Source organism: Oryzias melastigma, linkage group LG24 (assembly GCF_002922805.2).
Source record: "Oryzias melastigma strain HK-1 linkage group LG24, ASM292280v2, whole genome shotgun sequence".
Taxonomy (NCBI): Eukaryota; Metazoa; Chordata; class Actinopteri; order Beloniformes; family Adrianichthyidae; genus Oryzias; species Oryzias melastigma.
In genome coordinates, this window is record NC_050535.1 from 13,039,714 (window position 1) to 13,064,030 (window position 24,317).

A 24,317-nucleotide genomic window follows, 5' to 3' on the forward strand; every position below is an offset into this window, starting at 1 on the left:
CTTTAGTTTAGTCGCCTCCAAACAACAGTGAGAAGATACTTTGATAAAAATGTTGGTTTTTAAGTATTTTGATTTAAAACAGTGTTACTCTGTCAAGCTTGCAAAAGTGATATTTGTCTATTGTGTGCACACTTACGATGAAGAACACATGAGGTATGTGGGTGTGGTGAACAAAAAACCTCAGTTGCTAAGGAAATCCAAAATTTGACTTTTGCCAATTCTTCTAAAAATTACATGGACTTGTTCGTCACCCCCAGGCAGACAAAAAAATAAATGGTTGCTATGGAGAAAAAGCCAACAGAGAAGCCACCATTTTGAAAAAACTGGGGGGGTATTATGGGCAGCTCTGACCAGGGTGGCAGAGCAGAGGGACAGAATGATGGGGGTGTTGCAGCCAGTGAGGGTGGGTCCAAAGGGGGTGGCAAGGAAGTGCCTGTGAACAATACTAAGATTGACCTGTAATGAAAATGATCAGGTGTTAAATAATCTCACTGCTTTCTCCTCTTCTTCCTGACACTTGCAGCCCTTCATCCAAAGCATCTCTTGTCGTCACAGGTGGGCGTTGTGCTGCTGCTGGCAGGCATCGCGGCGCTCAACCGCGTCCGCATGGAAATCCCGCTGGAGAAGGAGAACCAGGAGAAGCTGGTGAAGTTCATGATCCGGATCGGCGTCTTCTCCGTGCTCTACCTGGTTCCCCTGCTGACCGTTCTGGCCTGCTACCTCTACGAGAGCAGCTACCGCGCTCTCTGGGAGACCACCTGGGTGCAGCGGGAGTGCCGGCGCTACCACATACCCTGCCCTTACCAGGTCATTGAAGGAACATGCTGGTTTCTGCTGATTCCATTCGTAGCGGTGCTAAGAACAGAGTTTAGCCCTTAAACATCAAAGCTTTAGCTCTGTCTTTTGACTAACCTCATCTCAAAAAATAGTTTAGAGCCAGATATAAGCCATTTTTTACAAACGACACTCACTCTGTCCAGTTCTCACATATACAGACAATTGTTTCTGCTCTGATTTGCTGCAAACTGATACAGATGCAGCAGGAGAAGCTCTAAATCTGTCCAGCAGACGCTGCACTAATCCACTGTGTGCGCGCATTTCTGCAAAGACAGGAGGAGGTCGCAGGGGTCAAGCTGCCGCGCTTCACAGACAAAGCACAGTAGAACTGCCGCCGGCGCTTCAACCCCGCTGAAAACACTCATCGTTCACGCCGAGTCTGACTATATGCATCCTGAAAGCTGCAGCGCCTCCTCTGCAGAGCTCCAGAAAGTGGGAGCAGCCTGCAGCCATATCTGCATTCAGGTTTAATGGAGCATCAGAGGTGGGACTTCCTGTCTGCAGTTAGGAAGCTGCTGCAGGTCATCCAGTCTGTCATGAACGTCTCTTCTGACTCCAGTTCAGCAGAGAAATGGATCAAACCAAATGCAAAGTTCTTTCAGTCCATTTTTGTTCCTCTCTGACTCAAATTGATCGGGTTTCTTATTTTAGACCGTTTATTTTCCACACCACCTCAGGGTGGATGGATGAGCTGGTCCCAGCTGTCATCGTGCTGCTGGAGAGGGAGGGAGGCGTCAGTCTGTCGTTTAGACCACACAGAAAGAAACATCCAGACAGTCTCACACTGATGGGTAAACGGAGACCACCAGGTCACATGACCCTTACAACTTTTTTTTTTTTTTTAGGTTGAGCACACGAGCCATCCTGACCTGGTGCTCTTCCTCATCAAGTACCTGATGATGCTGGTGGTGGGAATCCCGTCCGTGTTCTGGGTCGGCAGCAAGAAGACCTGCTTCGAGTGGGCGAGCTTCTTCAACGGGAAAAGACGCAAACAGTAAGGAGACGCACTTTTTACAGAAAACTAAAACACAGTTCAAAAAGAGTAAATAAATTAAGTGATGTGAGGACGCTCGTCTCCACAGCAGTGTTTATTTTTTTCACTCCCATGTTCTAGAATGCAGAGAAAATTAAAAGCAGCAAATCCACATGTGCAAATCAAAAACAAAATTTTAAAAAGTTACTAGAAAGGTAAAGGGAGGAGGTGTGCAAATCTTCCATGTTTAAGGAAACAGCACCCCCTCTCTTTCAAAGCTGGAACTGCATGGCATCTATCAAGTTGTTCACTTGGATCAAATATTATTAAAACAAATAAAAGTGAGAAACTTTTCATCCATTGCATATGAGAACTGGACTCAAACAGGAAGTACCTGCTGGATTTTGACTGACAGTTGAAGGTCAAATCAGAACTGTTCCAGTGAGCGTGTCTGACTCCGCCCCTGAAAAAATGGTGGTGTCATGTTGCTCAAAGCAGAGACCTCACACTCACGCTGTCCATCTATAAATGGTCTATGGTGTGAAACCCGCCCCCTCTTTGCGATCACTCCCCCTCCCCTCCAAACTCAGCGCATTAACCCCCTCTCCCGCTGCCTGCTCCACCCACTCCTCCATCCTCTCCTACCACACCCATCTCCCCACCACCTTCCCCCTGTCCCTCCCCACCCTCCTCCGTCTCTCCCTGCCCACACTCCCCTCTTCCTCCTCCTCGTCCTCCTCCCGCTGTAGTGGGATGGTCAACGACAGCAGACAGGTGCTCCAGGAGCCAGACTTTGCCCAGCTGCTCTACAGAGACCCCAACACCCCCATCGTGAGGAAGTCGAGGGGCACGTCTACTCAGGGGACCTCCACCCACGCCTCCTCCACCCACCTGGCCATGCTGGACGAGCCGCCCAGCGGCAGCACCAGCCGGGCCGGTTCGGTGCGCAGCGCTCGCTCCAAGATGAGCAGTTACCACGGCAGCCTGCACCGCTCCCGGGACGGCAGGTAGGTCGTAGCTCCCGAACGGCCCCCGCCGAGCCACCCTCCGCTGAAGCTCACCTGTCTCCTCACCGCAGGTACACGGGCTCCAGCTTCCGGGCGCTGGATGAGCGGCCGCCCTTTGGAAGCCTGCCGCGCCTCAACGACCAGTCCAGAAACTGCAGCACCAACCGGCTGGACGGCCTCTCCAGGCACGGCTCCACCCTGAGGCTGGAGAGTCAGTCGCAGCACAGCAGCATCAGGGACCTGAGCGCCGCCGCACAGGCGGTGCTGTCCGGAAACGGAATACGCAGAGTGATGGAGGAGGACGGAGCCTAAGCCCCGCCTCCAGCTGAACAGGTGGAGGTTTGTGAAGCGTTGAGACCAAAAACCCAAATCGGACTTTTTTGTTTGGACAAACAGACTCTGAGACATGAAGACGGACGCGTCTGAGCCGGTGAAGAACAAAATGTGAAGGACTCTGAACCTGCACTCCTGCAGACCTGAAGTATGAGTTTCCCTTTTGAGGACTTTTCTGTCCAGTTTGTTTTTTTTATTTGCTTCTTTTAATGAGCTGTAAAATATGGTAGCCCTGAAGTCCAAATTACAACCTCAAATCACTTAATGCAAAAAAAATATTTAAAATGACTAAAAACATTACATTTTAGAAACCAAAACAAATATTTCAGAAAACAAGTAATTTCCAGAAATTCATTTTGTCACAATTCATATTGATTTCAGGAAGTTACTTTTAGTTTCATTTTTAGTTTGTCTCATTTATTATCATTTATTAATTATTTTTTTAGTTTCTAGATTTTTGTTTTGATTTCTAAATTTTTTTTATGATTTTGCGCTTAGAAATCTGTGGAAGTGATTTTGGACTTCAGGGCCACCGTAGTAAACCGCAGCACCATCTGGCATTGATGCGAAAAAGGGAAAAGTTGAAATTCAAACTCTTGTTTTACATTTAGATAAAACTAAAGGATTAAAAGACATTTAACGTAGCTTTTCCGTCTGAACGTTTGATCTTGTAGCTGCTGTAAAAGAAAATCTCTTTTCTAATAAAGATGTTTTCTATGGAGAAATAACCACACGGACACTCGCGTCGTGTTTGTAACAGCCCTCCGCTTTATTGAAATACACCGGAGTTGGGTTAATATAATGAGTTCTCCACATCGCCGTGGCAACCAGTTTCATACATTGTTTTTTTTGTTTGTTTTGACCTTACACCTTAAATATTTTTTGTGCAAAAGAATCTACATCGCCTGTAGTGGGTTATCCTCAAAAAACAAATAAACGCCCATAAAGTAAAACCGAAAAAAACAAAACAAAAAACGATGATTACAACTATAACATGCAAAACTGTACAAATTATTACAAAGCAATTCTAAAAAAAAACACAGGTGTAGTGATATGAAAGAGCAAAAATAATATAGAAGGTACTGTAGATAAGACCTCACTGAAATGTAAAGGCGTTTGAAGTTCGGATCTTGTGGCACTTCAGCCGTCGCCCTTCGTCACAGCCAGCTTCAAGGCCCTCACACTCCAAACATCTGAACCGTTCCATCCAAGGGGATAAAAGTTGGAGTAAAAATCAGCTTAGAAATCCATTTTAAAAAAGCATCAATTGGAATGGGTTTACAGTTGCTTCCCTTAATATGTTGGTTACAGAGGAATGAACCGGGCCTGGGTTTAAAAGTGCAACAACACGGAGCAGAATGTGCTTTTTCTTTTTTTAGTTTTTATTTTTTCCCCTGATGTTACGATCAGCGATTCTGCTTCGACTCAGCGGCTTGATCAGGATGAAGAGGCTTCGTCTGCTTCCATCGAGTGGTTTACATTCTGGTTTTAGTGTCTTCTTGTAGTGAGCAAACATTCTGCACAAAAAGGAGGCGGAGCTTCTTTCAAACAAAGACGTGAGGGAGAAATAAAAAACACATCTTAAAAAAAAAAAAAGAGAGGAACAACAAAAACACACAAGTGGTTAAAAATGGCTTTTGTGTCTGAAAACAAAATCTCCACAAACAGAAGGAGGATTCATCGTGTCGCTCTCTATAGTATTTTCCTTATCATATATTACTCTCTACTTTGAACCTATGTACACTGGTGATGGGAGGAGTGTGGGTTTGGTTGTACAGCATAGTAGAACGCTACGACGGAGGGCGGTGACCCCCCATGACCGAGCAGAGCTGTGATGTCAGTTTGACGGAGAAAATTAAAAATATTATAAAGTCACTGCACTTATGAGCAAAATACAAATAAAAATCTTTTTTTTTTTTTTTTTTGAAGCACTCCTTTTTTTTGCTGCACCCCGAAAAAAGCAACTGGAGGAAGTGAGGGAGGGGGGTGGAGGTCCACCCTTCTGCCTCCCCTTCTGGGAAATAAATTAAAATCGTCCCCCGAAGCCCCGAATGGTCCTATATACAAGTATAAATCCTCTTCTTTTGCATCAGGGTGGAGAGGGGGGGGGTTGCGACACCTCTGCTTTACGATGGCCCCGCCCTCATAGAGACCGCCCGCTGGCGGTGTTCGTGGAAGAACGCATTTGGGTGGAGCAGGAAGGAGGTGGAAGGTGCAGTTCTGTGGGCTGTGAGGACTGTGGAGGGGGGGTGGAGTCCTGAGCTGCTGGGCTGGATGGGTGGGAGGAGTTTAGGGGATCAGGGAAAGGGGGGGCTCATGTGTCCCACCCGGTTCTGTCCGTGCTCTCCAGGGAGAGGGACTTGGTCTTATGTGGGGACGCTGGGCTGGGGGGGCTGCTGAAGGTAGAGCTGTTGGAGGCTGTGGAGTGGCGGGGGGAGTCCGAGTCCTGCGGAAGAAGAAGAAGAGATGAAGTTTAGGAGAGTGGGAGTCAGGGAGGGGCGGGGGTTAAGGTTATTTATTGGCTTTAAAATAAATAATCCCCCCCCCCCCTCGTCTGTCGGCGGCGGGCGAGCAGCTCGACTACCCAGAGATCAATCATGCGGGGGGGTGGAAGCTGCTGCATTCAGGGACACATGAATCTCCTGGTAGGTGATGATGTCATCAGATTCATGAATCGTCTGTGATCCCCCCCCTCCAGTCATCCTGGTTCAAAACATGCAAACTTTATTCCAACCAGTTTCATTCACAACCACTCCTGCTGATGGACATTTCCTGTCTGGGAGGGGCATGAAGGCAGTCGTGCGCCGTGATTGGCTGTGATGTGAAGCCTCGACCAATCAGCTGCCAGAGATCATGATGAGGCTGACCGATGCTGCAGGGAGGGGGTGGGGCATGTCTGTGCTCTCACGGCAAACACATGGCGTGTTCCTGTGTGTGTGCGTGTGTGCGTGTCTGGCTGCACACGTTACCTTCATCTTACTAAGCAGGGTCCTTAAAGCCCTTTTCAGATCGGGGGTCTTCTCCGACGGGGAGACCGCCTGCCACTGCAGAGGAGAGTTCACACTCAGCTCCCAGCCCACAGACCACATGCTGGGGAGGGACATGAGCCAAAGCTGATGGGGATGGGGGGGGCCACAGCACAAGTTGCAGGCAGATCCAGGGAGGTGGGGGGGTAGGACCGTCTACTGACTCGTCACTGATGCAGGTTCAGGTGATCCATGAGGGAGAACTATTCTGACCCAAAGCAGGAGCCACAGGAAGATGAGAGCCAGCGGTGGGATGAAGGGGGGCTTGTTTAGGACGGATGGGAACTGGGGGGGCTTGTTTCCAAGGAAACAACTGTTTGGTGAGACGTTGTGGTGGTGGGGGGGGTACGGATGTTGCTATGCTGATGTTGGTCGACTCTAAACTCTACATCCAACTTTTAACTCGACCAGCTCTTTGCACGTTAAACCTAAAGATTTTTTGGAGTCAACCGCTCTCGCCTCCACTCACCTCTCTGTCAAACTGCGAGAGAGGAGCGTCGCCGCAGTCCATCCCTCCTCCAGAGGACAGGGAGCTCTCCGAGGGAGACGTCATGGTCTGCCGTTTGGACCCGTAGCTTCCTCCCGACAGCTCCCGCCGCAGAGCGCTGCCGTTCTGGGAGGACGAGCCTGAGCAGAGAGGAGCAGAAAGGAGTAAAGAAGAGCAGAGAGGAAGGAGGAGGCAGAAGAGCGAGGCGGTGACACTCACGTATGCCCAGTCCGCTGCTGGCGCTCATGGAGCGGCCCGGCTCCCCCCGGTTCTTGGTGATGGAGGCGATGCTGGCGGAACCGCTGAATCCCGGGCGGCTCTCCTGAACACGGAGGTTCTGGTTTAGATGCAGGCGGCGGAGAAAACAGAGTGCAGTGTGGGGGAGAGCAGTGAGGAGGGCGCGCGGCTACAGAGCATGCTCACAAACAACAGAAACATGAAGATGGTGTCGCTACACAGGTAGAGGGTGGAGGTAGCAGGAGGGGTGTTTGTGTACCATGGGCAGGTCTTTGAGGATCTGGATCCCGTCTCCTGGTCCCATGTGGGCCACGTGGTTGAAGTTGGTGGGGTTGGAGATCAGCTTGTTCCTCATCTCTGGGTCTCGCAGCATCTCTCTGGACGGAGACAAAGAGCAAACAAAGAAATGAAGAAGAATCTTCTCACAGTGAGTCCAAAGTGGAGCGCGCTCAGGGCCTGCACCTCCTCTGTTGAAGGCGCTCCTCCTCAGGCACTCGGAATGAGAATCTCCTCTTGTTGTTGTTGCTCCGCACCATCTGCTTCCTGCTCTGGTCCGACGTCTCCGGAACCACCAGCTCATCGCCCTCTGAAAGACGGAACATTGATGAAATGCTTCCGACTACGAGCACAGAAAAACTGGATGACCACTCAGCTAAAACGTTGCTAGGCAACAGACTTATTATTATTATTATTATCACCTCTCTGCTGCACCTCGACCTTTTCATCAGTTCATCTGCTTTCATTCTTTTCCTGTAACACCACTCAGAGTCTTACCGGCCATCTTGTTTCTGAAGTAGATGAGGCGCACAGTTTCCAGGCCCAGCAGGTTCAGGGAGCCGTCCACATTCAGAGGTCGCACCTGCAGAGGGAGCACATCACTGCATGAAGTGGGTTTGATTTTAGCCACAAAAACAGATTTTCAAATAACTATTCTAGTGCTGTCCACCAGGGGGTGACAAAGAGAAACATTCACTGCTGACCTTTTTGAGAGGAATGGTCTGGATCCACTCCATGGTGTTGACGTCAAACACGTCCACAGCGTTCTCGCTGTACACTGACAGGTAGGGGGCGTTGTAGCCTAAACAAAAGGAGGATATTTATTATTTTTATAAAGTGTGACACCACTGAAGAGAGTCAATCAGAGTTGGACTCACAGGCAGCATTGGGTGTGGCCGGCCACATGAGCTCCTGCTGGCGTGAGCGGTGACCGTGCGAGTCCACGTACACCCCGATGGAGCTGAAGCAGAGCAACAGCTCTTTGCTGGAGATCTCCACGGCGCACAGCGCCTCCAGGTTCTGCTGCGGGATGAAGGCCAGCGTGTGGTCCTCGGGGTGGAGGAGGCTCACCATGGCCATGTTGTCAGGGATGCTGTCAGAAACGAGACGTTCAGTTTCTGCGGCGGGACGCTCGTCTGTTTGCTGGAATTTGCTGTGTACCTGTAGCGTACGAAGCCTGACTGGTACCCCACATAGAGGCGATCTCCAAACAGACCCATCCACTGAATGGGCGCAGGGGCTTGAACGTCTCGCAGCCGGCGGTAATGCGCTTTACTCCTATTCACCTGAAAGATTGGAGGAAGTCCCGCGTTTAAGGTCATTTTCCTAAACGCTTCCTAGCGGCAGTGGGTCTTCCTCCCTCACCTCATAGCAGATGATCTTAGTCTTCATGGCCACACAGAGGCACATAAGCGAGCTGTTTCGGACCGGACCGGACGCGATCCTCTGGCAGCCCTTGGTTTCGACCAGTTTCTGGGAATCGGTCTCGCGTCCGTCCAGGGCCACCATGGGGATGAGGCGGACGTGGCGGTTCTTGCCCGAGATGACAGCCAGCAGGTGCTCCTGGGGGATGGGGTCAATCTGGTAAACCTTTTTGTTGTCGCCCACCCGTATGATTTCTGAGGGAAGAGATGAAAGAAAAAATCATTTATTTTCAAAGAGGAAAACCATCCAAGTCCAGATGTTCTGGTGGGTCGTACCATCTTTGGTGACATGGATGACGAAAAGGCCTTCCTCGTTGCCCAATGCCACTCGCTCGTGATCTGAGGGAAAAGATTCATCTGATTACTAAAAATAGAAGACTTTTAGGACCCAAACGCTGACACGGCGCCCACCTATGATAGCAGCAGACTGGGTCCCCTTGATGAGCGGCAGCGTGCTGTCGTAGGCCTCCTTCGGGACGTAGACGAAGCGGTCCTTCAGCTTGTTTTTCTTGAGGATGCGGTGGAGTTCACTGAGGAGCCCCACCCACTTGGTTCTCTCCTGGTCACTGTCTGCCAGCATGAGGATGGAGGTTTTTTGGCTGCTGGAGGCGGTGAGGTGCGAGGCGGTCACCTGGGAGGAGAGCATAGAGGCGTCATTGAGAATCTGGAGGCACAAACCCAGCCTCTGCTGCAGAACTCACTCTGAAGATGCAGGGAATGTCTTTGCGGCTGGCGTGGATGACGTCTGACGCCAAGACAGAGCTGACGGAAAACTCTTCGTCCCTGAAAAGGAAGCAGCAAGTTTTAAAAACATCACAGAAGTGGTGGAGACATCACATGGGAGAGCGGACGGACCTCATATCAATGACTTGGCTGACGATGACGCTCGGCTGCGCCGCCTTTCCTTCTCCCAGTTCATAGAGAAAGAGCTTGAAGTCACAGACCACAGCCATCGCCCTCTGCCAGCCCTTCTTCACCCCGGTGGGTTTGGGCACCTGGAACACAGAGCAAACAGTAACGTCTGCGTGCAAGCCAACAGCAAAACCACGCCCTCTTTGGTGCAGGATCTCTCACCCTGACGTAGCCTTCGTAGGCGGTGCCGATGCCTCTTTGGGGGTCGATTCCCAGCGACCCCTTGGTCTGGTCCTGGGGGACGGGACACACGGCCGGAGCTTTGTCCGCACAGGTCACATGACAGGAGAAGTTACACACTGAAACACAAGAAAACACAAGAGAGCGTCTAGTTTTTCTGCAGCCTGGATGAAGATCTTTTAAAGACGGTGGCTCCTCCTCCTCCTACCTTCACACATGCAGCCTTGCCGGATGAGCCCCACCATGAGCGAGGTGCACTGGTTACACTTTGTTGGGGTGCTGAAGGACTTCACCACAAACTGATGTGCTTTGGGCTGTGAACAACAAACATGGCACTTACAAACGGGACTGACCGGAATAAAGAGCGGTGATCTGAATGAAAGGGCTGACCTTGGGCGAACAGCGCCCTATGCTGCCATAACCCCCCGAGCGCATGGTGGGGGTCTGCACCGAGCGGGGCGGATGGTCGATCAGCTGCAGAAACAAAGTTAGTTGATTGGTAAGACAGATGATAGAGCTAAGGAGATATATTTTTAGATAAAAATAACTAAGTAAAGCAACTTTTTAAGCAACTTATGATGATTCTCTTCTCTCCACTTAACCCTCTCCTACATATTTATGACCTGGATCAAGTGGATCCTGTTTCTAATTAGCCTCATTTAGGTAAGAAAGATAAATTAACAGCAGAATTGGCCTTAAAACTGGACGGCTGAGCCGTTCGTTTGTCATTCTAAAGTATTAAACTTCCTGACTTTTTCACATGGAATTCTAAAACAATCTGGATTTGTTGCACATTCCCAGACTGAGCAGCCATCTTGTTCTGACTCATTCCAAACATTTCTCCATAACTTCATTATGACAAATTCAAAATGAATGATCTGCTGAACAATGTCAGCAGAAGAGTTGTTCTGCTGACGTTTCCAGCAGCCCGTCGTCTGACCTCTATGGGCTCCATATCGCTGGCCATGGAGGGTGAGCGCGAGCGGGACTTGATGAGGGACTTGGGGTCATCGTCCCGGGACGGCGTGTTGGACGGGGTGAAATTGTCCACAGAGTCCACCTGAGGAGAAGAAGGAACAAAGATCAGGAAAGAGCAGAGCTCATTCATCTTTTCTTCCAAACACAGACCCATCCGTCACCATAGCAACCCAAGAAACCATGCACAGCCATTCTCAAAAGCTATTTCCCATCAAAACAAGTCTCCAAAGTAAGCTAAAATCCTTTTTCTCTTCAGAGCTCCTGCCATGCAATCAGACAGCCACAAAACTCCAGGTGACGATGAGCGGAGAGCTCTGGAAGGGAAACAAACAAAACGGTGCAGTGGTGGTGGTGCTTACACGTCTGCCTTTGCTACCCGGACCGACGGACGGCGAGCGCTTCAGGAAGAGAGGCGGAGAGCAGCAGAGACACAGAGGTGGTGGTTAGAGGTGGACACAGATCTCACAGACAACAGGAGAAAACCTGAGAGGACGCGGGACGTCACTACGGCAGGCAGCGGACCCCCGAGAACAACAAACAGGACCAAAAACGAGCTTTCTGGGTTGTTAATCGCTGCTTTAAATCAGTTTCTCTACAAAGTGGGGGACCAACGACAGGAAGTGAAGGGCGGATGCTGATAGACAAACACAAAACTGAAGGAGGCGGGGCTTATGAGGGTCAGAATACAACACTTTTTTGGGATAAATATATAAATAAGAAGTTTGGTCCAAATCGTCACATTTTGACTGACACACAGGAGCTACAGCTACAGTCACAAGAGGATGTTTTACCCTAAATGAACTTACATCTTCCCAAAACTCAATTAAAGAAGAGGAGGATGAGGAATAAGAGTCCTGATGTACCAGAGGAGCAAACAGAAAACAAACAAAAAAAAACGACCAGAAGAAAATGAAGAAATATTCATGTGAACATAAGTATGAAAGAGACTAAACCAAAAGCAGACTAATCAGGTTTATGAGGCAGATCACATCAGCTTTAGTCGCAGGGAACTCACATCGAACTGGTCGAGGGCCGAGGTGGGGGCGTTAAGAAAAGCCAAGAAGGAATTCTGGGAATCCTGGTGCTTGACACCTAAAGACACAGAGCAAATAATACCAAACATCAAAGGTGGTCACAGGACCCATTCTGAGAACAGGGGCTGGCTTCATGAAGCTCTAGGTTTTATCTCCGCTAACCAGCATGGAGTTTACCTCTTCTGAGCCGCAGCTCCTCCGTCTCCTTCTTTAGACGCTCGATCTCAGTCAGGAGCTCCTTGTTTTTACTCTCCAGGTCCTGCAGTTTCCTGGAGGATCACAGACATAGATATATTTTTTAGCTAGTTGACCGCAAGTCCATGAGGATGATGAAGGCCGCATACCCTTCAGTGGAAAAACAGTTGGCCTTGACTTGGGTCAGCTCGTCCTGGATGGCTTGTTTGGCTTTAATCTCGGCGTCCAGAGCGGACTGCAGCTCCAGCCGCGCCGACATGTCCAGCTTGGCTAAGCGTCGCATCTTCCAAGGCATGTCCTGAAAAGAAAAAAAACAAATAGGAATTTAGACCAAGTTCTCACTGTAGCATTCTTTTAAAAGCCCGAGTGGGTTTTTACTGTGGCTCTGGCTCCAAGGCTGGTGTTCTTCAACCCCTCCAGTTCCTCCGTCATCTTAGTGGCCAGAGCTTGAAGGTAACCTCGAGCGTCCTTCTCATCACTCACCCTGAAGCCAAAAAACAGATTAGAAGTCAAACTCTGCAACTATCCATTCATAAATGATCCAGAGAGAATTCTAAACAAAAGTTAACCCTGGTGGAGTTCAACTGGATCATGTAAGTTTGATGTCGCCTATAGAAAATAACTTCCGCTAAACTCTATGGGATTTTGGTTTCTTGGAGCCAGCAGGTTCTTCCCATTTCGAACACGAGGAGCTCCAGTTCTCATGGACACAAATGTGTATTTCTTATGTCCACGGTGTTTTAAAAACATTTGAGGCTGCTTTTAAACCATGGTGGAGCTGCAGTACTGGAATACTGCCACCAGGGGACAGCAGTAAACACTAAATCCCTACAGGGCATCTTTGGAACAGGATGTTGGAAAAAAGGTTTGTGGTTCAAGTCCTGGGTTTGTGTTTTGCATAGCTTCGTTGTGTGTTCGGTATGTGCGTCATGTAAAGACTGTGGACTCGTCTGACAGAGGCGGGCCGAGCAGCTGCAGTGAAATGATCACAGAGGAGGCGAGGCCGGGGGGTGGTGGTGGGTGTCTTCAGAGGTATGCAGGATCTAGCGCGCCTTTACTGCAGGGAGGAACTCGATCCACCAGGACCTCGCTCACACGCCCGTGTGTGAATATGTCTGTCAGCTTCTCAGCTGCTTTACAACATTTGAGACGGCGGCGTGCTCGCTGCGCTGCACATTACCATTGGATGATTTCTGTGATCTGCGCCTCCCAGTGGGCCATGCTCTCATTTTTGTCAGTCTGCTCCTTCATCTCGTCCTCCAGATTGCGGTGGGAGCTGCTCACTTTCTCAAACATGGTGCTCAGCTGAAGGAAGCACAGGAGCAAATGTGAGAAACCATAAAAAATGAATGTTAATCTGTCAGCAAAGGTGTTATTACACGACATTTGAAGCCTGAGCTGTGTAATAAGAGGTTGATCTACTGTTCAGGACTACAGTTTATGTAAAGATGATTTTTTTATTTCATCCCAGAGCAGGGCTGATGCAGTGAGGAGGAGATAGGACGTGCCTTGTCTAGTTCACTGGACAGCTTCTTGTTCTCCTCCGTGAGCAGAACTCGTTCTCTCTCGTACTCTTCTCGCTCATTTTGGCTGCAAGAAAAACACATTTTTATTAACATCTTTAAATAAAAAGTGAAAACCGAGAACTTTTTTTTCTGGTACGGAAATCATCAAAGAAAATGAGCCGTTTTCATTTTTTAGTTGGAAGTACTTTGATGCAGTTAAAACCTGATCCAGTGTCTCGTTTAAAAATGCATCAGAGTGGACAGGAAGGGAAGGCTACAAAAACAAAAGCCTCCTGCAAAAACGAGCGCCGATCGAAATCATCTCAAGAAAAGTGAGAAGGACTGCTGGGAATCCAGGGGTTTATGATAACAGAGAACTTCGTGGTTCGTCACCTCGGTGGCAAATCATCCAGACAGCTCCGATGTTAAAGGGTTGACGTGCAGCCCAGGAAGGAAAATGCATATTTTATTTTTGTTTACTTATGTAAATATTCATCCACTTTCAAATGGGAACAACTTATAACTCCGATTTAAGATATTTGCATCCTCATTTTCTTAGCAAACATCTTTGGGAGACGGACAAAAACAGTAAGAAGGGAGCTATCTGCAGAAAAGACTTTCAAACAGTGAGAGGGACAGAGGAAAAACACCACTTCTCTATATCAGACAGACGTTTATAAAGCTGTGATTACCTCACTGAGTCATCACTGTAACAGAACAGGACAAAATGCTGATCAGACACATTTTCTGGACATGATCACATGACTAGAAGATCAGGCGCTGTACCTCTGGCGGCGAGCCTTGTCCAGCTTGTCTTTGAGCATCAGGATCTCCTTCTGCAGGGTGAGCTGCTGGCTCTCGGCGTCTCTCAGCTCCTTCCGTAGGACCTTCAGCTCGGCGTTGTGCTGCGCCTCCCTTCGAGCCAGCTCCTCCTCGTATAGGAGCGTTTTCTTCTCCATCTCTCCGCGCAGGTGGCCCACCTCCTGCGTCTGGTCCGCTGCGGCCGCCGTGACCGAGGAGCCGGACTGCTTCGACTGGATGGGAGTGAAGAGACGGTAGCAGAGTCAAGGGTGGAGATCCTACATCAGAAAACTTTCAGAGATGGGATTGTCACCTTCAGGCCTTCCAGCTCCTCCTCCAGCTGCCTGCTGTACTGCTCATTCCGCTCCCTGATCTTCTTCTCCTTCTGAGCCTCGGCTGCATGTTCCTCTGCCAGCACCTCCACCTGAGGACAGACGGAGTCAAACTCCTGCTGCAAACAAACCAACATCTACAGCATTCCAACCAAACACAGAAGGCCAAAAAGTTCTAAACTGTGCACTAAAGAGGAAAGAAAGAGCAGGAATGTGCTACCAACCACGGGGATTCTACTCTACCTCCTTCTTAGCCCTCTCAGCCTTTCGCACCTCAAGGCGGAGAGCCTCAACCTTCTGACTCTGCGTTTCCATCTCCTCCTCTTTGTCGCGCAGCTGTCGAGTGAGGCGCTGCTTTGCAGACCTGTGAAGATAAAAGTCACCAACGTCCCTTCAAATGTAAAGAAACAGAAAGGCTGGATGGGAGGAAAATGGAAGCGTCTGTACCGCAGGTCCGTCAGTGTTGAGTTGAGCTCAGAAAACTCCTGCATGGCCACCTTCCTCTGGCTGTGAGCTTCCTTCAGCTCCTTGGACTGAGACTTCAGCCTCTCGCTGGCCTCCACCAGGTCCTGGACGGCACAAACGAGTTTAGAGCCACATTTCAGGCCTGTCCTGCACCTGTTCTTCCAAATTTAAGAAAGAGCTCCTACCTTCTGCAGCTCGTCCTTCTCTTGGGTCAGGCTCTTCAGCTGTTTCTCCAGAGTCCTGACGTGTTTAGATGAATCCTCCAGGTCCCTGCGAGTCGACGTCACATCCTCCAGCTTCTTCTCCAGTTGGCCTGACTCTGATGTAGGAGGAAGTCAGAAGGTTCCACATCATTATATACTTTTTATTTCATTGTTGAATAGTCTGAAGAGACAAATTCTGACCTGCAATCTGTTTCTTGAGGATTTCGATCTCAGTCTTTAGGCTTCTTATCTCCACCTCCTTGGTGGAGCTGAGGGGACTCTCAGCGGCCGGATGCTGCAGCGCCTGAACTGTTTGCGTCGACTCTGTAACAAAACGTTGTGAATAATCGTTTCGATGCTAAACATTGTGAATACATGAATTACAAAGCATTTCTGTGACCCCCCACCATGCAGCTTGCGGCTCAGCTCTGTCTTCTCCTGTTCCAGCCGCCGTATCCTCCTCTCGTAGGCCTCGGTGGCCAGGCTGTCCTCCAGGCTGCGCTGCATGGCCAGGTCCACCTGGTCCTCCCCCGTCTGACCCCGCTCCCCCGAGAGCTGCCGCAGGCAACCCCGGTCTGACAGGGTGCTGCGAGAAAAAACAGAAAGGACAAGAAGTTTAAACTCCCATTAGGAACTAGTTCTATAAACCTTCTTGGATTAATATGGATCCAGGAGTAAAAACTCACCATTTACTTGTGTAGGTGAAACCAACAAAGGGCAGATGGTGACCGGAGAAGGCCGTGTGCGATGGAGGAGGCATGGTCTCCTAAAAATATTGTATATGTCATATGTAATAGACGCATTTCTGTGACCTCTACCTCATCGGCATGATCCAAACTGTCCTTAAAAACTTGTTGGATACAACTTGGTCCATTTTTCTTGTCCTGTAGTTCATCATCATTCCACTAGGGGCAGTAGAAGGCCTTTTCTTGATCATTTCAAAATGGCTGCTTCCGTGAAATCTCAAAAACGCTTTTGGCAGGAAAAGTTTTGCTAATCTTCAAAATTTTACAGCAAAAAAAACCTCATCTATTAATTTTTTAAAACATGACCACTTGCTTTATTGAGACAAATTAATTGATGTTTAATTCTGTCTGTTTTATAAAGCCATTTAAGTATTATTCGCTTTTCAAGATAAAATGCTGTTCCAGTATTTTTTCAATAAATTTCTCCCAAGAACGTGCAACTTAGATTTTCTTTTTTCTTCTTTATTATGCGTATTACAAAAAAATTCAACAACTTATGAGAATAAAGTTGTAAATTAATGCTTTAAAAAGTTGTAACAAGCCATGCTTTTTTGAAAATGAATCATATTTACCTTTAAAAAGGTTTAAACAAATATAGTCGAACATTGCCGGTTTAATTTGATTTATAAATTCAGAGAAACTGGATTGACATCACCGCTCAAGAACCTCAACACATTTTTGTTCACGCAAACTTTATTTGTACAAAAGTTTGACATTTTTCTTTTTAAATCATAAATTACCTAATTAATTTTCATAAAGTTTGGACTCTTTCCTCTAATATTTTTAAGACTTTTTTCACATAATTTTGAACTTTATTATCTTATTTTATTTTATTTTATGGTGGCCGACTGGCTGTTATACTTTATACACATTGCAGTAAGTAAATAAGCTACTTTTCTTTTTTGGTCAATATTTTTGCATCTGAAACCAACATTGTTGTGAGCAAAAATCACTCAATGTTTCAAATTTTATACTAATAATGCACATTTGTTGTTGTGGATTTTATCCAGTGGTTTAAAAAGAGCTAAAATTAAATTAAAAAAAAAAAGATTTTCTGTCAATTCTTTGATGTACATGTAGATTTATTAAATTTACTTACAGAGTTTTTTAGACAGTCGTCATCGACGTCGAAGTTGGAGGTATCTGTGGGACTGCTGACTTCTGGGATGTAGGGGGCTTCACAGGTACGGATGTTGTCCCAGTCAATGCCTGTAAGCAGAACGCTGATGAAGTACAGTGGAATTATGGGAAAATAACATTTGCGAATACACTTATGAAAACATTTGACTTTGGCTGGATATTTTTGAAGTTTTAATTAAATACCCATCGATGTTTTTTCAAATAGGGATTTTATTTCAGTTCAGGCCCAAATTGCTAAAGGAAGTTTGCCTGTAAGGTTCAGTAAATAATCCAACAGAACCAAGTTGGCACATCCCACCTGTCTTATCCTAAAAACAGCCTAACCAAGATCAAATCAGACAATCTAAACAGCTGCTGCTAACGTTCAGTCTAGTTTGTTTTTGCACTGTTGGAAAATCCTGTTTACATTTGAACAGAAAACGAGAAGTTCTGAGCTCTACCAGAGAAGAAGGGGTGCTGCTTGAAGTCCTCAATGCCGTTCTGGCCCAGCCTGTGCTCCCGACTGCAAATGAGCCGGCGAATCAGATCCTTGGCTTCCTCTGACACGTCGGTTAGCTGCTGCGGGAACTGGAATCGCTCCTACGGGGCGTTATTAAAGCAGACGCGTGAGCAGGCTTCAAGCGAAACGTCATTCTCAAGCTTCGCATGCTCACCTTGTGGTTCATGATCTTCCCGTAGGTTTCCACCAGGGACTCTGCATAGAAAGGAGTCTCGCCGTACAGCATTTCATACATGCAGACGCCCAGAGACCACCAGTCGCACTCAGGGCCGTACTTTCCTTTTCCATCCTCCATGGCCTGAAGGATCTCGGGGGAAATGTAGTCTGGAGTTCCCACTGCTACCGAGGACTGGACCTGACAAGAGTAAGGTAATAAATCAGCACCAAATATCTGCAAAAACAGCCTATAGGACACAATTCTGTGAGAAAAACAGCTTTATGTGCTTCTGTGAAAATGTTTTTTTAGGTTTCATCAAACAACAGTGCACATTCAACCTATGGATCATTACCTAGATCAACAATTCACAGATTAAAATCCCAATTCTTACAATTTAATCAATGATATTTGAATGGTTTCTGTCTATGCCTTTTCCTGGATTTTTGAAAATTAAAATAATATAAATACCCTCATTTATATTTAAAACAGGAGATTAGAATAGATAAAACATAACAGATAAAAACACAAAAATGTGGAAAGGAAAAAAAAAAGTATTCATCTCTTTAAACCAGGGGTTGTCACACTTTTTCAGCATGCAACCCACTTTTGAAATGACAAGCTTTGATATAAATACAATACAATGTATTGTTAATTCAATAAACCCATTCGATCTCACTTTTCTTACAAAAAATACTTGATACGTTTATTTTGAAAACCTTCCCTGACATTTTATTTTAAAGGCTTATTTACTTCCTGTGACAGTAGTGCATTTGGTTTGGTTAAAATCTAACATTGTTCTGCAATTTTAATGCAATACATTTTTTATAACTATATTTATAAAGATCGTGAATCGGCGAGCTCAAATGTCACAAATATTTAATTTTGGGGATCAGATTGATCATCGTTTCAGCCCTACATTCATAATTAATTCTTGGACCTTGTTGACATATCAAAAGTCTAGAGTGGAGGAGAAATGCAGATGTTGGAATGTCGATGCTAAAGCGCGTCATTGCAGATGAAAACCTAAAAAGCTGCGACCACAAGGCCCCGTTTTCCTGCAGGCAAAAGCCATCGAACCCTCAACACCTGAAACCGGTCTTTGTTTGAATTCCTGTCATTTTCATCTCATCCCGCAAAACTATCGGGATCACAATCTGCAAGGAGAGCAGCAGAACCACACAGCCCTCAGGGGACAGCTGTGTGTGTGGGGGGGTGGACAAAAGGGTTAGTAAAACTCTGGTATGTTTGCTTTGGACTGGAACGAGCAGCAGCAGCAGCAGTGTGGTAAAAACTTACAGTTCCGTCCTCCATGAGTTTAAGGCAGGAGCCGAAGTCTGCCAGGCGGATGTGACCCTTCTTATCCAGCAGAATGTTGTCCGGCTTGATGTCCCTGAAGGAGGCGCAGGAGAGGAGACAAAATCTCAGAAAACTCTCCAAGCTTCAGTCATTTATCAAACAGTATTTTGGACAAATCTCAATGCTTAATTGTCTGCTTTAACTTGACAAGAAACAACAAATGAGAAAGAGCGGCGCCGGCCTCGTGGGAATTAGCCCTGCATTTTATTGTTTGCAAACACAAACGTCCATCTGAGGAGGCGCACAAACATCTCCCCCCCCATGTCCTGAAGGAGACGTACTCCCTTCATTCCTTTTTCCTACGGGATTCCAGAGTAGGAAGGAGGGGGACGCTCCCGACAAACACATTCCTCTACAGATGAACTGACGGAGGCCGCTGGGGCTCTTCTCGCCCTGCATGTGTTCTGCGTTACTGCCGCCGCCGCCGCCGACCTCCAGCTGCACGGACAAACTCCTCAGCTTTTTAACGGTGGGAAGATTTTTGATCGAGGATTCCCCAAAAATGAGGAGATTTGTGGGCTTTGAAAATTCTGTTTCAAAGTAAAAAAGTTATTTTAATAGGTAAATATGTGCCGATATAAACTTTCCAAACAGTATCACGACTACAAAGGTCAAATTGGGCGCTTCATTATTATGCTTTCTATATTTACTTTATTTTCTAAGCTATCTTTTCTCTTTCATGATGAAAAAAATTTCAATTTGTGAAAAAGTTGGTGGGGATAAAAACGTCTCAACCGAAAACAAATGCAAAATATGAACTTCCCTCTTATAATTGACTTAACAGTTTTCCAAAACTTTTTAAATTGAATAAATAAAAGCTCTGGCAGTAGTTTGGTAACTGCATTTTTGCACTGTCATGGACCGTTACATAAAAGCCTTCTCTAATCGACCCCTGTTATGCTCAGCCCCCAAATAAAATATTCCCCTAATCCCACAAGCATCTCTGAGCGAGGTTGGGATCATTTGGAGCTCCATGTGCTTCCTGTCTGCTCCCCCAGGACGCCAGGAATTCGTCCTGAGGGCAGCGAGGTGTGGAAAATCTCCCGGGATGTTGAGCAGGTGGTCACCGACAGGTGCTGCGGTCGTACACGGAGCTCTGATGCGTGTCCCTCGACAGCTAGGGAGGTTCTGTTTGTGAAAAAACCGTGAGCGAGCCTCAAGAGTTTGAAACGTTCCTTCACCCTGACTAAATATAGTCTTTGTCCTCATCTGACCATTCCGCTGAATTTCCTTCGGGGGCAGAACCTCGTCAGCATGTGATCTTATTGATACAGACACGCCTCAGTTACCAGGTAGGAAATGTGCTTAAAATTCAACTGCTGTGGAGAAGAAAAAGAAAAGAAAAATAGCAACTGGGAGGAAAAAAATATAAAGTCTCGAGCTAAATAATTAATGTTAGGTCTTCTATTTAACCCCAACTCAATTTAGACTTTAGGGCTTGTAATGAAAAAGGAAAATATGGTGATGGGATGAAGATTACGATCACAATTTGAAACAAAAACTTTATCCATAAAAGGGAAAGAAACTGAAAGGAAAAAAATCAGACGAGACAGAATTAAGAAACAAAAAAAAACACTAAACTGCAAACATACAGACGTATGTTGTGTGTAAATAAGTGTAGGGGGTGAATTGACCACATTTTTCAAAGACAGTATTTCTAGTTTGAAGGATTCATCCGTTTATAGACGGGCTTCAAACAAACCTCAGACGTAATAAAAGTTGTAGCGCCCGTTACATCGACTCTACAATAAAGTCCAGTGTCTCTCACAGCGAGCGCATTCATCCACGAGATAACGCTGTATTTTCCAGCTGATAAAACCACAGTAAATGTTTCAGCCCCCTTTCTTTTTCATTTGTGGTTTTTGTTCCTGATTTATTCCACTTACATGCGAGGAATAATAAATAATAAACTGCACATGGCGGCGTGGAGACTTTTCCCCTCTCCGTCTTTAGAGAGCAGACACACACAGGCTTTGAAAGTCTTTCATGTTTCCGCCTCAGCCAGAGGTCTGTTCAAAGCCACATGTGAGGCTCACTGTCATCCTCCTAATGTCCTCCTTTATGAGGCTGGAAATGGGGGCGGGGTGTAACCACCTCACCTCTCCAGAGGCGCCATTAACCAAGAAATTAGGAATGATAGTAAGCATTTTTGGCATTTAAACATATACATTTTTTTGTAAAATTATACCACAAAAATGTATATTTCCTCTTTTTATTTCTCTCATAAAATAGAAATAGATTGATCAGTTCCAGCAAAGCCAGGAGCAACCTCAGCTTTCCATGGGCGAGCGACCGACAGGAAGTGCTTTTAAGGACCCTAAATGATAAATGACTGCGCTTATAAGGTGCTTTTATAGTCTGCTAGACATTTGCACTGACCATCACAACCTAAAGCACCCCAGTTTTCTAATTTGTTCAGAAAAACCACCATTCTGTAGACATGTAGTTTCTTTTTTATTTTATTTTTGACAAAAAAAAAGAAAAACCTTGGAAATAATTGATCACGCAGCTTTATAAATCATTCTGCTTTATTTTTTGGGTAAACTTTAATGATCAAAATAAATCTTTGTTTAAATAATTTAAATAATGTGTAAATCTGATTGAAAAATGATTAAATTGCTGAAAACTACAAACATTTTTATCACCTACTTTAAGTAGATTCTGCTGCCTGAACGCCCTCATGACCCTTCAGGGTCAACTTTCCCCTTTGCAGCACAGATGTGATAAAAGCATTAAGTTGGTGTTTATAAAGATCTTCTCAGCACCCATCATAACCAGGATCTGCCCAAGTCTGGATGACTGGAAGTGTAGACGCAACAAATTATGAATGACGGTCATAATAGCGGCCTCCCACGCGGGGGGAGGTGTGTGTGTGTGTGTGCATGAATGCGTGCAGGTGCTGCCGCCGCTCCTCGAGGGCTTTAATCCGTTCCAGATTTCTGCAGTGCCAAAGAGCAAACAGCATGGGTTGACCCGGCGCCTCGCTTCATGTGAGGAGCAGGGGATTCTGCTGCTGATAAACCACTTAGCGCTCGGCAAAGCTCCTGCCTGCTTCCGGCTCGTCCTCTCCCTCTTCTGGGCAGCAGGCCACTGTTCCCACCTTCCTCTTTGGCGGCACGCTTCCCTTCTGGATGATTAAGCTAACCTGATCACGGGGGAGGCAACCTCCTGATCAAATTCTTAATGCTATGCTAATGCTAGGCTAGTTAGCGAGCTAATTGGGCTACGGCAGTCTTAGGGAGCCAGAATAGAGGAGGGTAATCTCTTTTAAGACCACGGCCTCCATCTGCGAGGGCCATCTGGGTCCAGCCTCACAACTGCAAAGGTGATATGTGTCCACATGGCTCTGATGAAGAGCTGCACAACGGTGAGGAAGACCTGCAGACTGTGTGGCCTCTGGCTTCAGACAAAAACACACTTTCCCTAAAAAGCAAACACTAAAACAACTATAGTTAATGTATGTGTCAATTTTGTTTTACATTTTAGTTGGGAAAAAAGGGAAATACTTCACATCTTATTGATTCTATTCATTTGTGTCAATAAAAGGAGACAAGTAGGATGGATTATTTTCATGACCTGGAATCAATACTTGTAAATGAGTCGTTTCTTGCTAAAATATTGAAATAATCCTTCCTAAAAACTAGGAGTCAGAATAAAGTACGAGATTTGGACTAAAGTATCAGATAAAAGCAGCTGATGAGGCTGCACGTTAAAGACCCACTCCAATCATCTTTGATCTATTTTCAAAGAATTTCCCAAATGTTTTTTTTAAGTTCTTGTAAAATCCATGTTTGTGTCATGAATTATGATAGATTTTATATTTCCGTAAGCTTTTCAGACAAAACTACTGTATTTCTATTTATATGATCATAAATTACCTTTGGCACACTAAAGAACAAATTATTTATGAAATACGAATTATTTCTCACCACAAATCAGATCTCTTTCAAACTGCAGTTTTCCGTCTGCTCCTGTTTTGCAACGATTTGCATAAAGAAATACTGAGAAATGCAATTTTAAGCTTAATTTTTAAAAATGTCTTTCATCATTAGAAAATGCTACAAGAGCATGTTAAAAAGACCAAAATCTTTAATAAAGAAGCATAAACCCCCATCATGAACTGAAGACGAGTGGATGTGATGCAGCCAATGTGGGTGAAGGTCTTTGGACGTGTAATGATTTCCGTATGATTAGTGGGTTCTGAGGAAGCGGCTGGCTCGGATCGATAGAGAACCACACAAAAGACTGAAATCAATGGAGCACACATGAGCGCACAAATTTACAAATCGCACAATTCTCTGCTGCAATTGTGAGCACAGCTCGACAACTGTATGCAGACTCTAGTAATGTGAGCGTTTCCTCTATTTTAGACATTTTACACAAAAAAAACAAGCCTTTGGATGGACAGATGTGAGGCACAGTAGCACAAAGCCATGCTGGCTTTGCCTTTTGAAACACTTGTCAGGGTCCTCTGAGAGGCCAAGCAGATCACTGACCACTGAATAAATGAACACTCACACACACACACATACCTCCTACATCTGACTAGCACACGCTGTCTCCCGTGGGACTCAGCTGAAGGGGACAGAAGGCTGACCTCGGGGCTCCTCGGCTCTTTCATCTGGTCTCTTTTCAACTTCATCAGTGTCAACAGGGTCGAAAGAATTTATTTTCAATGGGTAAGCATTTTGGCTAAAAATCAATCCAGCTGAAGTATTTTGCCTGCCGGCAGTTGGGTTGATGGTTAAAGTCCCACTCTGATCATCTATTGAGCTATTGTAAAAGCGTTCCAATTTTTTTTTTTTTTAAATAATGTTTATGCCGTTTTTAGCCCAAAAAAAACATGCATCGTTTCCTAGGACAACAGCAGTATTTCATTAGAAATTTGCCTGAGAGTTGTGGGTGGGACTGTTGGCATTGAACAACCCCGCCCCCCTCCCTCTTCCCGTTGTCGAGAGATCTCCGTTTACACGCTCTCCTGACAGCTTACAGCTCCTCACACCCTCAAGCTGATTTTAACGGTTGAAAAAAATGGCGAGCAATATTGAAGCAATCCAACTGTACAGTTTTTGGTCAGACGAGAAAAATCAAAGACGTTCATGGATCTAGTCGTCAACAAGTGGATGAGTCACAAATATGATTTAATCAAACAAACTTTTTTTTGTCTGCTCCCAATTCACATTGTTTTGAATGCAATTTTTTGCAAATTTTCCA

At 46.1% G+C, this 24,317-nt stretch overlaps 2 protein-coding genes across 8 annotated transcripts in view; one reads left to right on the plus strand and one right to left on the minus strand.

Annotated features, from left to right (window-relative positions):
* Positions 1–4,125, plus strand: part of fzd3a (frizzled class receptor 3a) — a 16,077-nt gene extending 11,952 nt beyond the window's left edge. The window contains exons 6-9 of one of the 2 annotated variants that reach the window (XM_024291869.2): positions 556–807; positions 1,683–1,831; positions 2,557–2,817; positions 2,889–4,125. In XM_024291869.2, coding sequence (XP_024147637.1) covers positions 556–807; positions 1,683–1,831; positions 2,557–2,817; positions 2,889–3,129 — 903 coding nt within the window. In that variant the 3' untranslated portion in view covers positions 3,130–4,125. The remainder of the gene's footprint in view (positions 1–555; positions 808–1,682; positions 1,832–2,556; positions 2,818–2,888) is intronic. The other variant, XM_024291870.2, reaches the window with a different exon arrangement.
* cdc42bpab (CDC42 binding protein kinase alpha (DMPK-like) b) overlaps positions 3,898–24,317 on the minus strand; it is a 54,050-nt gene continuing 33,630 nt past the window's right edge. Inside the window, exons 6-43 of one of the 6 annotated variants that reach the window (XM_024291865.2) lie at positions 19,044–19,137; positions 17,745–17,945; positions 17,532–17,670; positions 17,051–17,160; positions 15,892–15,971; positions 15,613–15,791; positions 15,407–15,529; positions 15,188–15,321; positions 14,985–15,106; positions 14,781–14,901; positions 14,519–14,629; positions 14,191–14,438; positions 14,097–14,111; positions 13,408–13,489; positions 13,080–13,204; positions 12,278–12,383; positions 12,049–12,197; positions 11,882–11,973; positions 11,686–11,762; positions 11,030–11,068; positions 10,633–10,752; positions 10,083–10,166; positions 9,901–10,006; positions 9,675–9,811; positions 9,456–9,595; positions 9,302–9,383; positions 9,012–9,231; positions 8,877–8,939; positions 8,542–8,795; positions 8,338–8,462; positions 8,055–8,269; positions 7,881–7,978; positions 7,675–7,759; positions 7,363–7,486; positions 7,160–7,277; positions 6,883–7,000; positions 6,646–6,803; positions 3,898–5,596 (exon numbers count right to left, since the gene is read on the minus strand). In XM_024291865.2, coding sequence (XP_024147633.1) covers positions 5,465–5,596; positions 6,646–6,803; positions 6,883–7,000; positions 7,160–7,277; positions 7,363–7,486; positions 7,675–7,759; positions 7,881–7,978; positions 8,055–8,269; positions 8,338–8,462; positions 8,542–8,795; positions 8,877–8,939; positions 9,012–9,231; positions 9,302–9,383; positions 9,456–9,595; positions 9,675–9,811; positions 9,901–10,006; positions 10,083–10,166; positions 10,633–10,752; positions 11,030–11,068; positions 11,686–11,762; positions 11,882–11,973; positions 12,049–12,197; positions 12,278–12,383; positions 13,080–13,204; positions 13,408–13,489; positions 14,097–14,111; positions 14,191–14,438; positions 14,519–14,629; positions 14,781–14,901; positions 14,985–15,106; positions 15,188–15,321; positions 15,407–15,529; positions 15,613–15,791; positions 15,892–15,971; positions 17,051–17,160; positions 17,532–17,670; positions 17,745–17,945; positions 19,044–19,137 — 4,726 coding nt within the window. In that variant the 3' untranslated portion in view covers positions 3,898–5,464. Of the gene's footprint in view, positions 5,597–5,633; positions 6,195–6,645; positions 6,804–6,882; positions 7,001–7,159; positions 7,278–7,362; positions 7,487–7,674; positions 7,760–7,880; positions 7,979–8,054; positions 8,270–8,337; positions 8,463–8,541; positions 8,796–8,876; positions 8,940–9,011; positions 9,232–9,301; positions 9,384–9,455; positions 9,596–9,674; positions 9,812–9,900; positions 10,007–10,082; positions 10,167–10,632; positions 10,753–11,029; positions 11,069–11,685; positions 11,763–11,881; positions 11,974–12,048; positions 12,198–12,277; positions 12,384–13,079; positions 13,205–13,407; positions 13,490–14,096; positions 14,112–14,190; positions 14,439–14,518; positions 14,630–14,780; positions 14,902–14,984; positions 15,107–15,187; positions 15,322–15,406; positions 15,530–15,612; positions 15,792–15,891; positions 15,972–17,050; positions 17,161–17,531; positions 17,671–17,744; positions 17,946–19,043; positions 19,138–24,317 lie in introns of those variants that run through there. The other 5 variants (XM_036210593.1, XM_024291863.2, XM_024291866.1 and 2 more) reach the window with 5 other exon arrangements.